Here is a 14,125-nt window from a genome sequence, read left to right on the forward strand (position 1 = left end):
CTTTGGCATGAAGGAAGTTACTGGGAATGGGGGGGAAATCTGCTCTCCAAACTCCAAAGCGTCGTATTGAAAAAATAAGAGCTGGGTCTGAAAAGATGTTGAATTTGACATCCTACGCCAAGGATTTGTTGCATTCCAACGAAACCAAATTCGCCAGAGTCATTCTCAGTGTTTTAATTGACAGCCGCGTGTTCCTCCCTGCCGCCGTTTTCTGAAACGGAGAGCAATTTACCCCAATTTGCTTTATTGCATTAACGTGGGCCGGGGCTGCAAAGAAAAGGGGCTTTCTTCTCTGGACTTTTATCGGCGTTTGTACGTAAGAAATCAGGAGGGACGGGCTCCGGCAGCAGCGCTTCCTGGGAATTTTTGGGAACTGATGCCTACAGTGTTCTGACCTCTGACCTTCCAGCTGCAGCACTCCCCGGCTCTGTAGGGATCTCATACTTGACTTCTGAGCAACCTTCCTTCTGTGCTTCTCTGATCTTTCTTTGGCTGGCTGAGTAAAACCCCTCCGGCAGGACGAGTCTCTGAGTTTCTCCACACACACCCCCCCCCCTTTGGTGACTTAAAAAGTCTCAGAGTCGAGCATCCGGAGTCTTTCAGAAATCCCATGCACGCTGTTGGTGCAGTTAGTTTTCAGAGTCCACCACAACGCTGGGACTGTCACTTTTTTGGAGGGGGATATTTTTGTTGGGGCAGGGAAGAAACAGGTGGATGCGCCCGCCCGATCTGCTCCCCTCCAAACTGAATCACATTAATAAGACAAAACAGGCTTGTTAAGGTTCTTCAAAAGCTTTTGAGTTTGGTATTTTGATTTTTCCCCCCCCAAAGATGCAACTTTTATTTGGGAGGAATACACATCAACCTGAAGCTCCTAAGCCACTTCACAGAGGATAAAAAAGGGGTGGGTTTTATGTTACAGAGGGGGTCATGTGGATATATTTTGTTGTCTCTTCGACAAATTCCCTGTTTGTGCTTCAGGAAGGGGCCACACCAAAAGGCAGCTGTCGATTCATCACTTGCAAGGCAACCAGGAGTTCGGTCTTTCCTCTCCACCCAAAGCAACCTCATCACAGTGAGGATAACTGTTCACCTGGCTAGATTTGTGTGATTTGCAAAAGCCCGTTTGCCTATGGGCATTATTTGCATCTGAGGCAAAGCAGCTCAGGGCTCACGGCAAAGGCCTCCTTTGTTCCGCAGCATTTGCATGCAGGTCCTCAGCCAGGTAACAAGGGGCGGGAAACGGGCTGCCTGTGGTCTCTGCGGTCGATCAGAAGGTCCAAATGCAAACATGCCAGACTGGGGCAGGGAAAGGCCAACATCTTATTCAAGAGCTAGAAAGGTGCTCGGTAGATCATGCCCTAGAGAGACTAGCCTTCAAGCTCAAGGGAAGGGGCTCACTGGTGATACAAAGCCTTGGCTGCTGGCATCCTGGGTTCGAGAGATCTCATGCTTTATAAGCCCTTAGGGCAGCTACCAGGGGTTCGCCCTTCGCTCTCTTTTTTAGTTTGATTCCTTCAGTTTAGGGATCCTTAGTAACACCTACAAGTAAAAATCCTACAAATTGGGGATAAGGGTGGCCATTTCAGCGTTCTGTGGAACAGCAGTGGCCTAGTGGTTAAGAGCAGGTGCACTCTAATCTGGGGAACCAGGTTTGATTCCCCGCTCTGCCACTTGAGCTAAGGAGGCTTCTCTGGGGAACTAGATTTGCCTGTGCACTCCAACCCATGCCAGCTGGGTGACCTTGGGCTAGTCACAGTTCTTTGGAGCTCTCTCAGCCCCACCCACCTCACAAGGTGTTTGTTGGGGAATGGGGAAAGGAAAGGAGATTGTAAGTCCCTTTGAGTCTCCTTACAGAAGAGAAAGGGGGTATAAATCTAAACTTCTTCTTCCTCTTCCTCCTCCTCCTCCTCCTCCTCTTCTTCTTCTTCCTCTTCCTCCTCCTCCTCCTCCTCCTCTTCTTATTCTTATTCTTATTCTTATTCTTATTCTTATTCTTATTCTTATTCTTATTCTTATTCTTATTCTTATTCTTATTCTTTCTCCCTTCTGCCTTTGGCCTCCCCTGCAGATTTGGGAGCACCCGGGTCAGTCTACTCCCTCTCTTTCCCACTTGGTTCTTCTCTATTCACAAAATGGGTCAACGTGTTAATTAAAGGCCTGTCTAAAGATCATCACAAGGGTATCCAGAAACAATTTTTGATCAGCATCTCTGACAGAAGTTTTTATCAGAGGACAGTGCACTGGGCCTTCAGACCTTGAGGTTTCGTAGACTCACTTCTTGCTTCTGAGACGGTCTTTGAACAAGAGTCTTTCTTCCTGTGGTCAGCTGACTTCTTCTCGTTTGGCTCTTCGTTTCGGACTTCTGAAGTCATTAAAATTGGTCCTGGTGTACTGCCAGCCCTGGAATAGACTTCTTTCCTATGGAAATTGCCTCTTCCTTGATGCATTAATTCTGATGACCTGCATAAATTCTGATAACTCGTGAGGGGAAGGCCAGCTTCTTCTGCCTCTCTTTCATTATCCACCTCTCTGTTCTAGAAAGAGGCAGTGTTGTGTGGTGGTTAGAGCACTGGGCTGGGGAGACCCCAGGTACAAACCCACACTCTGCCATCCCTCAGTTTCACCTACCTCGCAGGGTTGTTGTATGGAGAGGGTGGAGGCTAGGGACTTTGTATGCTTGCCTGATTTCCTTGCGGGGGGAAAGTAGAATAAAAACCAAATGAAGAAATACATGAATCCTCCAAGCTTCGTTTATGCCTGGAAGGCTTCGGCCATCTTTTTTCTTAGGTTCAGAATGATATTTCCAAAATAATAACAGCCTGCAGGAGTTGATCTCCAGCAAACAGAATTGCGTAACAATGTCAGAATTCAGAACATTCCTCTGTAATATTATGGAGTGGCTTTGTGGCTACCCTTCGGGGATGCCCCCGTGGTGCAGGGGAAGGAAGGCGGACCTTAAGGTGCCACTTATTCTGTGGTGGTCTCCAGTTTGCTGGTTTGTTGTGAGTCCCAGTGGATTTATTTCCTATTGAATCCACTTGTGTGTGTGTGTGTGTGTGTGTGTGTGTGTGTGTGTGTGTGTGTGTGTGTGTGTGTTAACTCATGTCTGTTTATTGAGCTAAGCTTGTAGTTTCTTAACATTTGGCATCAGGTTGTGTGTCTTTGTGTGTGGTTTTGGGCCTCCCCCTCCCGTCCATTTCCAGCATTTCCATTTTTCCTGGCCTTTAGTGTTTGACTGTTGAGAATTCTCCCCTGAGTTGCGGTGAAAATAACCTCCGTTCCCTTTTCCTCCTTGACAGGGATTGATTAAAATTCGCGGGGATCGCTGCTGGAGAGAGTTGACTTGCATGAACTACCATTATGAGGTGAGCCACTCAGAAACACCATCTTTTTCTTGGATATATTTGTTCTCTTGGCCTTTACTCCTTACTTGAAGTTTTCCTTGCCAGAATTTGTTGAACTTGTTTTGCATTCAGCCGTCACCATCTGCCAATTCCTAGCGAAGGTTTTCCTGCTCCCATTCCTTCTTCAGTGAGCCCACAAGATCCAGATATTTTTCCCTCATCCCCCCCCCTTTCCACCTGACTCTGTCAGTTCAGATGTAGCACTGAACCGCTTCCCTCCTATCTGTTCTTCAATTAATAGTTTCTGCTTTAGCAGAATAAACAGTAGCTTGCTGATTTGTTTGAACAGACACAGCAAGGTTTATGCTTCCCCACGAAGCCTCTTCTGAGATTAGGTGAGTGGCACCCTGGGAGATGTAGGACCTTTTTGGTTGTGGCGCCAAAGCTCTGGAACTCTCTCCCCAGGGAGATTCGTCTGTCCCTTTCAGTTGCCGACTTCTGCCATCTTAGTTGATAGTTCCATGGGAATGTCAACTCAATGCATGGCAGCTGTGAAAAAGGCAAACTCTAAGCTGGGGATAATTAGGAAAGGAACTGATAATAAAACTGCAAAGATTGTCATGCCCTTATATAAAGCAGTGGTGCCACCGCACTTGGAGTCCTGTGTTCAGTTCTAGTCGCCACCTCTCAAGAAGGATATCAAAGAGATAGAAAAAGTGCAGAGAAGGGCAGCGAGGATGATTGAGGGATTGGAGCCCCTTCCTTATGAGGAGAGGCTGCAGCATTTGGGACTCTTTAGTTTGGAGAGGAGACGTCTGAGGGGGGATATGATTGAAGTCTATAACATTATGCATGGGGTAGAAAATGTTCAGAGAGAAATTTTTCTCTCTTTCTCACAATACTAGAACCAGGGGGCATACATTGAAAATGCTGGGGGGAAGAATTAGGACTAATCAAAGGAAACGTGTCTTCACGCAACGCGCAATTGGTGTTTGGAATATGTTGCCACAGGAGGTGATGATGGCCACTAACCTGGATAGGTTTCAAAGGGGCTTGGACAGATTGATGGAGGAGAAGTCAATCTATGGCTACCAATCTTGATCCTCCTTGACCTGAGATTGCAAATGCCTTAGCAGACCAGGTGCTCGGGAGCAGCAGCAGCAGCAGAAGGCCATTGCTTTCACATCCTGCATGTGAGCTCCCCAAGGCATCTGGTGGGCCACTGTGAGTAGCAGAGTGCTGGACTAGATGGACTCTGGTCTGATCCAGCATGCTCTTCCTTCTGTTCTTATGGGAGAACGCTTATTTGCTTCTTTGGCATTCCCTCTACGGTCCCTCTTCCCAAATCAACTGTAGGACATTGGATGTTTGAGCTCTTTGCTTCTCGACGCCATCAAACCAGAAGATGGAGTCGATAACACGGAGCAGGGAATCCAAGCTGTAGGGAAAACATTTTGTAAATCCAGCCACAGGGAACAAAACAGATCAGGATGTTTGCCTCTTTTCCCCTTCCTTCCTTTCTCCTCCCCACCCCCTCCCTAGGAGACAGAGCATAAAACACGGTAGCCGGTGGAATCAAAGCGGTCATAGCTGCACGCGAGCGTGAGACAAGCGAGGCTGCAGAGCTTCAGAGCTGATCTCAGGCTTGCAGAATGTGATGGTCTGTTGACAATGCAGGATTCAGATCTCGAGCCAGGCTGCTGCACGGTGGAGAGGGGAGCTCCGGGGCGGAGCTGGTTGCAAGCGGCGACTGCTTCAATAAGCGGAACGCAGTGGCTGTTTGTTTCCTTTTCTAATTGGAACAAAGATCCAGTGGACGCTCACATTTCCCCCACCGGGGAGGACACAATTCTTGGGCCAAATCTGAAAGAAAAGGTCTGGAGGAGAGGGCGCATACTTGTGTTAGGGCACAAAGTGTGATTTGAAATGGAGTCGGGAAGATCCTGTCTTGAACTGTTAGAGAGTTTGCGCAGTTTTGTGTTTGTACTTGTGCCCTCAAGGAACTCTTACTTGTGCCTGCAAGGAACTCTTGAGAGCCAGCGTGGTGTAGTGGTTAAGAGCAGGTGGATTCTAATCTGGAGAACCGGGTTTGATTCCCCACTCCTCCACCTGAGTGGCAGAGGCTTACCTGGTGGACCGGATGTGTTTCCGCACTGCTGGGTGACTTTGGGCCGGTTACAGTTCTCTCAGGACTCTCTCGGCCCCACCAACCTCGCAAGGTGCCTGTTGTGGCGAGAGGAAGGGAGAGGAGCTTGTAAGCCACCTTGAGTCTCCTTACAGGAGAGAAAGGTGGGGTATAAATCCAAACTCTTCTTTTTATCTATGTAGCCATGGACAATCCATTTTTATCATTCAGGTAGCGTTCACATGCAAAATAAAAATGGGAGTTGGCCAGGCCAGCGTGAATCACACAATTCACTCACTCTTTTACCATCTTATGCAGTGACATCTTAGGGTTTCCTGAAACGGCCACTACTTTGGAACCAAAATAATTGCTAGTGCAGTAAAAACAAAGCAACAACACAACAACACAATTTTTGTTTTCTAATCAAAGATGAAGTTCTCTCCTCCTGTCTAATTGGAGGAGGTGATGCTGGAGCTGGGAGGATGCTGAGCGGCACTCGGTGATGTCACCACCACATGTCAAGTAATGTCACCATCTTGAAGTGGATGCTGAAACTCTGCCACTGTGACTCACTGGTGAGTCACTGGGATCTTTGTGTCTCTGGAGGCAGATGGAGGTCCCACTGGAGCACCCCCTTGTTGGCATGCACATCTTGTGGTAGAGAGGGGGCGCGGGCAGTTAGAAGGGCAGAGTTGCGGGGGGGGCGGCGGCGGCGGCGGCGATACAGCCTTGCAATGTTGAACAAAAATCTTCCTCCCTCCCTTTACCTGTTGGTGTCAGGGTCTCCTTCTTTAAAACAGCAGACTCTGAATTCTGTTGCGCACGCTTTGGGAAAATGGCCGAGCTGGTGGCACAGTTGTGCATCTGGTCGCTCCAAAGATGCCCGACTTTGAAGCGTTAGTGAACTTAATCAGGTCGATGTATCGCTTTTAAGCAGCTCCAACGTGTGCTGATGAAAACCCTCTTTTCCAGCTGATTTTGCTTTACCCCCCCACCCACCCACCCCGCCACCCCCCCAAAAGAAAAACCATGAGCTCTAGTTTGGAAGAATCCCTCGGGGCAAGCTCTCTCTGTGTGTTTTCCCCAGAGGTCTGCATTACGAGAAGATAGCGTTCTCCTTCCGCGCTTGACATCCGGAGGAGCGCCTGTCAATCATGCGGCATGCATGCATTGGTAATGTGCCAGTGGTGTTTTCAGTGGTAACATGACTCTCACTCCTGGATTGTCTTCTGTTTTCTGAAGGGTTTGCGTTGAGCCTTGCCATGGCTTCCTAGACGGCAATTGAATTTCGTCTTCCTGTTGCTTGTGGAGTCTCTCTTACGAGACCCCACGATGCTCACCTCAGCTTCCTTGAGATGGTTTTTGGCTCCCCCTTGTCACGTGACCTCTTTCACTATCCCCTCCTGTCTCAGTTCCGATCAGATTCATCTTGGCAACTCTCTCCACACGCAGAATCTCTTCTCCAAAGGGACGCTTTGAGAGGTTTTCAGGTTTTGGCGAGAGGTGTCAAAACTTTCTTAATAACAAATAGGCATTTTAATAGATCGGTCTGCAGGCTGGCTTCACTGTGGTGGATTTTATTTATGACTTGTTTAGTAAGATGTGCCATTTATTGTTTTTAATCAACCTAGTAACACACCTTGTGGCTAAATTCAGAGCCACGAGGAAGATAAAGAAATATCAAAGACCTCTTGGCATATGCTCTGTCCTCATCAGGCTGTTTGCTCTTTTCGTTTGATCAAAGTAATGTTTTTCTGTCAATCAGGGGAGTTCCTGGGCCACGGCAGTCAAGTCAGTTGGTGAAATGCCCTGTGGTTTCTGTGGCTGGCTCAATCTTGCTGCTTTTGTGCTTGGCAGTGGCTTATTTGCCTAGGGACAGGGGGTAGCCTCTGTCCCTGGGTGCCACTGATCTGGTCACGTGGGGGGTGCAAAATCCCCCCCCCCCACATGACTAGGAAGATGGCAAGGCAGCAGAAAGTCCTGTTGCCTTGTCATCTTCTGGCACTTTCGGCCCCACCCATGTCATCATCAACATGGGTGGGACCAAGGAAGCAGGAGGACCCCCCCACAAGCCTCGCCTCCCTCCCAGCTGCCGGCTCCCCTCCCCAGCCCTGTTCCCCTGCCAGCTCTGAGCTGGCAGCCGGCAGTCCCTTCTGCCCTCCCTTCTGGGGTGGACAGAAGCAACTGGAAGGCTCCATGATGGGGCCTTTGCTTTTATAAGTTTGGGGGTGGGGTTAGGGGTTAGGGGTTAGGGTGGGGCTGCCAGTCAGCAGCCAGGAATGGGTGGGGCCGGGGGTGGGCCCTGCCCCAGGTGTAGCAAGGGGGCGCCTGGAGAACAGATGTCTCTGGGCGCCATTTCCCCCAGTACACCTCTGGCACTTGGCGCGACCTTCCTTCCTTCTTGGTTAGATAATACTCCTGATGAAGATAAAAACATAGATTCTACATTTGTCATATAGATAAACCTCAGTGTGTGTCTCTAACATTTTGCAGTTAGCCGGCAGTCCGATACACCCAGTTGATACCAATTGCACCATCTGTGGGCATGCCAGTATTCAATATTTCCAGTGCCCATTTTCTTTTTTCCCGTACGTGGCTTTCGATTCCTGGTCTGGTGGTGGTACACATTCTATCCATGATGGTGATTTCTGAACACTTTTCCGATGCCTCCATACCACCGCGGACAGCTGTCGTGGGGAGGCAGGAGCGAGATCTTTGCTGCGGTTTACTAATTAAGTGCCCCAGGAAGAGGCTGAGCGTGGGAGAAGCCAAGGCGTGCAGCTGGCATTGGGGCCACAGGGAAGACTGGCAGGTGTTGTTCTGGGCGCATCCGTCAAGAGGATTGTAGGTGGCAGAATTGATGGGCGGCCGTTCCAGGCAGAAGCTGTGGGTGACAGAAAATCTGTCGGATTTTTGTGGGGGAACGATGGCGCTCGTGTCTTAAACTTCCCAGGTTTTTGAACGCACTTTGTTTTCGCCTTACCATTATCGTCGGCCAAAAATTCAGCTTTCTTTCTCCAGCCCCCCACCCCCCACCCCCGCCCCCTGCTTCTTATGGGCCTGTCAGCACAATCTTTGCTTGAGGGAATAGTATCCATAACTCTGTTTCAATTCTTTGCCTTCCCTTCTGTTGATGTAACCTGTGAAATTCCACCCCCACCCCTGCTTTCGGCACTCTTACTTTTCAAATTGCAGGCCGCTGCTAATGGTGTTTTGTGACTTCCCTTGGAGAGGGGCATTAACAGCCAGCACTGAAGGCGCTTTTTTTCGGAATGGGTTAACAGCCGCTTCATCCTCGGAGGAGTGTGCGTGCCGGCCCGGCCTTTAATCTGGGAGTATAAATCACTTTCCAGTCTTATTATTTGTAAAATCCTCCAGGCTTCCAAGGGCACAAAAGGAGTCTTTGTCCCTTTTTATTAATTTAATTTATAGGTTTGAGAATTCCGAATTGGTGGTTAACGAAAGCTGATTTGAGCTCTGTTCGGAGAACGGTGGTTGCTGGGCCTAATATGGAATTAGGAAACTGCTGTCAGTTTTATAATAAAATACACTTTCGCGGAGGCATGCAAGAATTCTGAAACTCTGCTTGGGCACATCAGTGTGCCACAAGTAATTCATTATGTAATTAAAGGGGCCTACAAGATAAAAGTACTCACCCATTAAGGAAAAAGTGTGTTCTTCCTCTGAATTTCGCTTCTCAGACTGTCCCTCCTTTTAGGCTCCAGCCAGAGTTACTACTTTTGCCATGCTTCACTTCTGATGCAGAGGGACAGCAGAATTATCCCCTCTCTAAGGGAGGGTTCATGTTGCATCTCTGTATGAGTTTCTGCTTTCCATCAGGAGAGTTACTTCCATCAGAGAGTTATGGGGTGGGCACCTAATCCCCTCCCACACTCTGATAGTCAACCCATTTGGTTTCAGATAACAGAGCAGGCGCCCCAGTTTTAAATGGGTGGGAAACTGTGCCACAACGGCCAGATATTTAGCAAATACTGGTCTCACAAAATGTCCACAGAATGGTGGGAATCTCGGTGGAGCTATGGGTTGGTTGCCTCACCATAGTCCTTTGTTGCTTCCTGCTTTTGTGGCCGGTATTCTTTGCTTCGTAATGCAGGGTGTGTTGGTTCACTCCCCACTTGAGGACGGGGGATATTGACATGTCGCTGAACAAAAATGACTTTCATTGTCATCACTTTTCAGGGCTGTTGTGGTTCTGAGTGGAGCCCAACGGCCTGCTCATCTGTGACCCTTCACCTTCTAATCTGGATTCTAGTCTGGAGAACTGGGTTTGATTCCCCACTCCTCCACCTGAGTGGCAGAGGCTTATCTGGTGAACCAGATGTGTTTCCGCACTTCTACATTCCTGCTGGGTGACCTTGGGCTAGTCACAGTTCTCTCTGAACTCTTTCAGCCCCACCTACCTCACAATATGTCTGTTGTGGGGAGAGGAAGGGAATGGAGCTTGTAAGCCACTTTGTGTCTCCTTACAGGAAAAAAAGGTGGGGTATAAATCCAAACTCCTCCTCCTCCTCCTCCTCCTCCTCCTCCTCCTCCTCCTCTTCTTCTTCTTCTTCTTCTTCTTCTTCTTCTTCTTCTTCTGCTGCTGCTGCTGCTGCTGCTGCTGCTGCTGCTGCTGCTGTAACCTCCTTCTTCTGTAATCTGGGATGTCCTTCTACATCAAAACATATGCAAGGGGCACTGGGTTTGTTTCCTTTCTGTCTTCATCTGTCCTAAACAGGCCTTGACTGGCGAGAGTTGCATGTGCCTTCTACACCAAAGAGTCACACACCACTTCAACACAGGTGTGAGGAGGACGCAGAGATGGTGAGATCGAGGTGAGATTTGCAGAAAGGTGTAAAAGCCATATTTGGTGGTATTCAAAGGCTGAAACCGCAAAAGTTCCACTGGGTGCCAATTCGCGCTAAGAACCACAGCAATGTTATCAACACGGATCAAGCAATCCCCTTGTTTTGCTCGGGGGCATTCCTGACTCCCTCTCATTAAGAACAGCGCACCCAAGATGCTTGTTGAAGGTAAGGGTGCCGCTCGCCTTCCTCAACGGCACTGTGTTCAGCAACTCTGGCCCTCGGAATTCTGCACCCTCATGACCTTGCCCCCTCTTGCTGCTCCGCTGGTCACATAGTGACTCTTCCACCTGAGTGGCAGAGGCTTATCTGGTGAACCAGATGTGTTTCTGCACTCCTACATTCCTGCTGGGCTAGTCACAGTTCTCTCAGGATTCTCTCAGCCCCACCGACTGCACCAGGTGTCTGTTGTGGGGAGAGGAGCTTGTAAGCCACCTTGAGTCTCCCTACAGGAGAGAAAGGTGGGGTCTAAATCCAAACTCCTCCTCCTCCTCCTTTTCTTTTCATGTTTTACTTTTCACTACTTCTTTTCACATTTTCACATCCAGAAGGGAAGCCAAGGACCGATTCCTTTATTTGACGGAGTGCAGCTTAGTGACTGGGGAAGGGTTTATTTTGATGGAGTCATTTTGCATTTTCATGCATGACAGCAAACGTCTCTCTTACGCCTTTCCTCTCCTCCACCCCCAAGCGAGCTGAACAAATGGCAGTGACTCACACTTCTAATCTTGAATGGTGCAAAGCTGCTAGATCTCTCTGCTTCTGAGCGTAGCCCTGTGGCTGTTCATCTTTACTAAATGAAAATAACGTAGAAGACCTGGACAGCAGGGCGCAAGAAATCTAGAATGTGTTTCCTTATTGCCTTCCCTGTTCCTTTGCATTTATGCTACAAGCATTTTCATGAGGGCATCCAAGGCCTGTCTTTTCCATGTGGCGTAGTGGTTAAGAGCAGGTGCACTCTAATCTGGAGGAACAGGGTTTGATTCCCCGCTCTGCCGCATGAGCCTTGGAGGCTTATCTGGGAAATTCAGATTAGCCTGTGCACTCCAACACACGCCAGTTGGGTGACTTTGGGCTAGTCATGGTTCTTAGGAGCTCTCTCAGCCTCACCTGCCTGACGCGGTGTTTGCTGGGGGGGGGGAGGGAAAGGAGTTTGTCAGCCCCCTTGAGTCTCCTTACAGGAGAGAAAGGGGGGATATAAATCCAACTTTTCTTCTTCCTGCTGCGATTGGAGGACTCAGCTAGCAAGTGCCAGGAGCTTTGGTGTCTCTGCTTTCTCTGCTGTTGGAGGTTCACGTGAGCTACCGGCCCTGTTTCTGGGTGGCTGTTCTGATTCAGATAGCAAAGAAGCCCCAGTTGGGGCACCTTAAAGGGTTGTGGATTTTCATTTGCAAGGAGCTCACAATCATTTGCAGACAAAACTTGCTGCCAGATTTCTCTTCTAGGGCACCTTTATCCACACTTTCACACGACTCAGGGTTGATTCTGAGTGCAGGTTCTGTTTGCACAGTTCGGCGCCTGCTTCAGGATGCAGTTCTGCAGCTCCGTTGGTCTCCACTCACCAAAGCAGAGGAGAGAAAGGAAAGTTGGCGGGACTTCCGGGCATCACGCCGTTCTCCCTGACATGGGAGCTTTCTGTTTTTGGTTTTTGTTTTCAATAATTTTTATTTTACCAACACAAGTTACAGAAAAGAAAGAAAGGTTAAAAGAGTACAAAATAAGTAAACAGACATACTTGAAGAAGAAAAAATAAAAGAACTGGAAAAACAGAAAGGGGAAAAAGGAGGAGGCGGGAGCGGAAGGCTACATCTGGAAGCTCGCAGCTCCCACTTCCGGGGCAAAGGGTTCTTGAATGCTCCCGACCCTTCTTGCTGGAAGGAACAATTTTGCCTGCTGCAGAGCAACTTTTCTCTCAGCTCTCGCCTCCTTAGATATCGGGGACCTGAAATTCGAGAGGTAGACTAGAAAGGGTTAAACATAGACCCACTAGTTCTGAGAAAACCTAGGATCAGTCACGGGAGCTTTCCGGACGACTTCTAGGAAGCGCAGGATCTGCCTGCAGAATCGGCATCTCACTCGCCTAGCACAATTTTGCCCCCTCTTTCTTTCCTCAGAGCTCACCTGGCTCTCTTTTCCCCATTTTGTTCTCACAGCCCCATGGCCCCGGGAGGTCGAGAGGTTAAGAGAGAACAGCTGACCCGCGGCCATTCGGCCAGCTTCCATGGCAGAAGTCGGACTAGAACCCCGTGTCCCAGAGCGTCACTTAAAATTTCGCCATGGATGGGATGGGACCATCTTTGCCCTCCGGCACTTGCTGTCTCGTGGAGGAATTAGAAAAAGCCACCCCTTCTGTCTGCAGTGGAAGAGATGGAAAAGATGCCACTCCCAAGAAGCCCGTGTCACAAGGTTTTTCCCCCTCCTTGCAATGGAGGCAGCCAAATGAATTAGTCACGGCGAGGGGAACGCAGAGCCTGAAAAAGGACGCTTTTGTCTGCAGGAGCCCAAGGCGCTTTAGACAGGAACCGCACTTGCCTTACCAAAGGGCAACTTGGAAAGGAGGGGGGGGGGGCGTCCTTTTCCTCAGCTCCCCTCCTTGTTCAGCTTTCAGGAGGAAACACATTTCTTAGTTGCCTTGGCTGGTCTACAGGTGGCGCAGCCATCGTCAGGGAGCGGCAGTGCCCCTCGATTGTGGTGTCATTGCTGGGATGGCTCAGTGGGCAGGTGAGGCAGAGACTGCTGGGAGTCCGTTCCCAGAAGGGGCAGATAGGATTGTTCCTTCTATAGTGTTCCTCTCTCTCTAGTTATTCCACACTTCATCCCAAACTCCACTCCGAACCTGAAAGCCTCCTTAGATCAGAGGTGTTACAGAATCATAGAGTTGGAAGAGACTCCAAGGGCCATCGAGTCCAACACCCTGCCATGCAGGAACACACAATCAAAGCACTCCTCTCTTTAAAAACCTCCAACAAAGGAGACTCCACCACACTCCGAGGCAGTGCATTCCACTGTCAAACAGCCCTGACTGTCAGGAAGTTCTTCCTGATGTTTGGGTGGAATCTCTTTTCCTTCACCTTGAACCCATTTACTCCTGGTCCTGGCCTCTGGAGCTGCAGAAAACAAGCTTTCTCCCTCACCAACATGACATTCCTTCAAGTGAGGCAGAGACTGCTGGGAATTCACTCCCAGAACGAGCAGATATGATTGTTCCTTCTAGCGTTCCTCTCTCTCTGGTTATCCCCCACTTCGTCCAAAGCTCCACCCCGAACCTGAAAGCCAACTCCTTAGATCAGAGGTATCGAGCTCATTTGTTACGAGGGCCAGATATTATGAATGGGACTTGGTCAGGCCAGTGTGTGTGCGTGGAGAGATTGGCCCTTTCCCCACTTACCTTAAGCCCCGCGCTACTCTCCTCAAGTAGCGCGGGGTCCAGCTGCACTCCCCACTTCAAGGGCGGCGAGAACGCAGCCGCCCCGACGCTGCCTCTCTAGCGCCCCCTCAGCACACGTAATTCCTGGCGCCTTTTGAAATGGCACCGGGGTCATGGGGAAGCGGGGCGCACGGCAGGAATTGCGCACGCTGGGAATTGCGCACAGCAACCCTCGGACAAAGGTAAGTGGGGAATGGGCCAGTGTGTGTGTGTGTGTGTGTGTGTGGCTGCCTTGGTTGGCCCCAAAATGGCACCGAATGTGTGTGCCTGGACTGTGTGTGCCTCAGCTGGCTCATGGGCATGATAAGCCCCCTAAGGGACTGGATCCTGCCCCCAGACCACATGTTTGACACCCCTGCTT

At 49.6% G+C, this 14,125-nt stretch overlaps 1 protein-coding gene across 1 annotated transcript in view; it reads left to right on the top strand.

Moving 5' to 3' along the window:
- Positions 1-14,125, top strand: part of LMF1 (lipase maturation factor 1) — a 132,993-nt gene that overhangs the window by 41,476 nt on the left and 77,392 nt on the right. The window contains exon 5 of the mRNA XM_048495540.1: positions 3,303-3,368. Within this exon, the coding sequence (XP_048351497.1) occupies positions 3,303-3,368 (66 nt within the window). The remainder of the gene's footprint in view (positions 1-3,302; positions 3,369-14,125) is intronic.

Source organism: Sphaerodactylus townsendi, linkage group LG04 (assembly GCF_021028975.2).
Source record: "Sphaerodactylus townsendi isolate TG3544 linkage group LG04, MPM_Stown_v2.3, whole genome shotgun sequence".
In the NCBI taxonomy this organism is placed as follows: domain Eukaryota; kingdom Metazoa; phylum Chordata; class Lepidosauria; order Squamata; family Sphaerodactylidae; genus Sphaerodactylus; species Sphaerodactylus townsendi.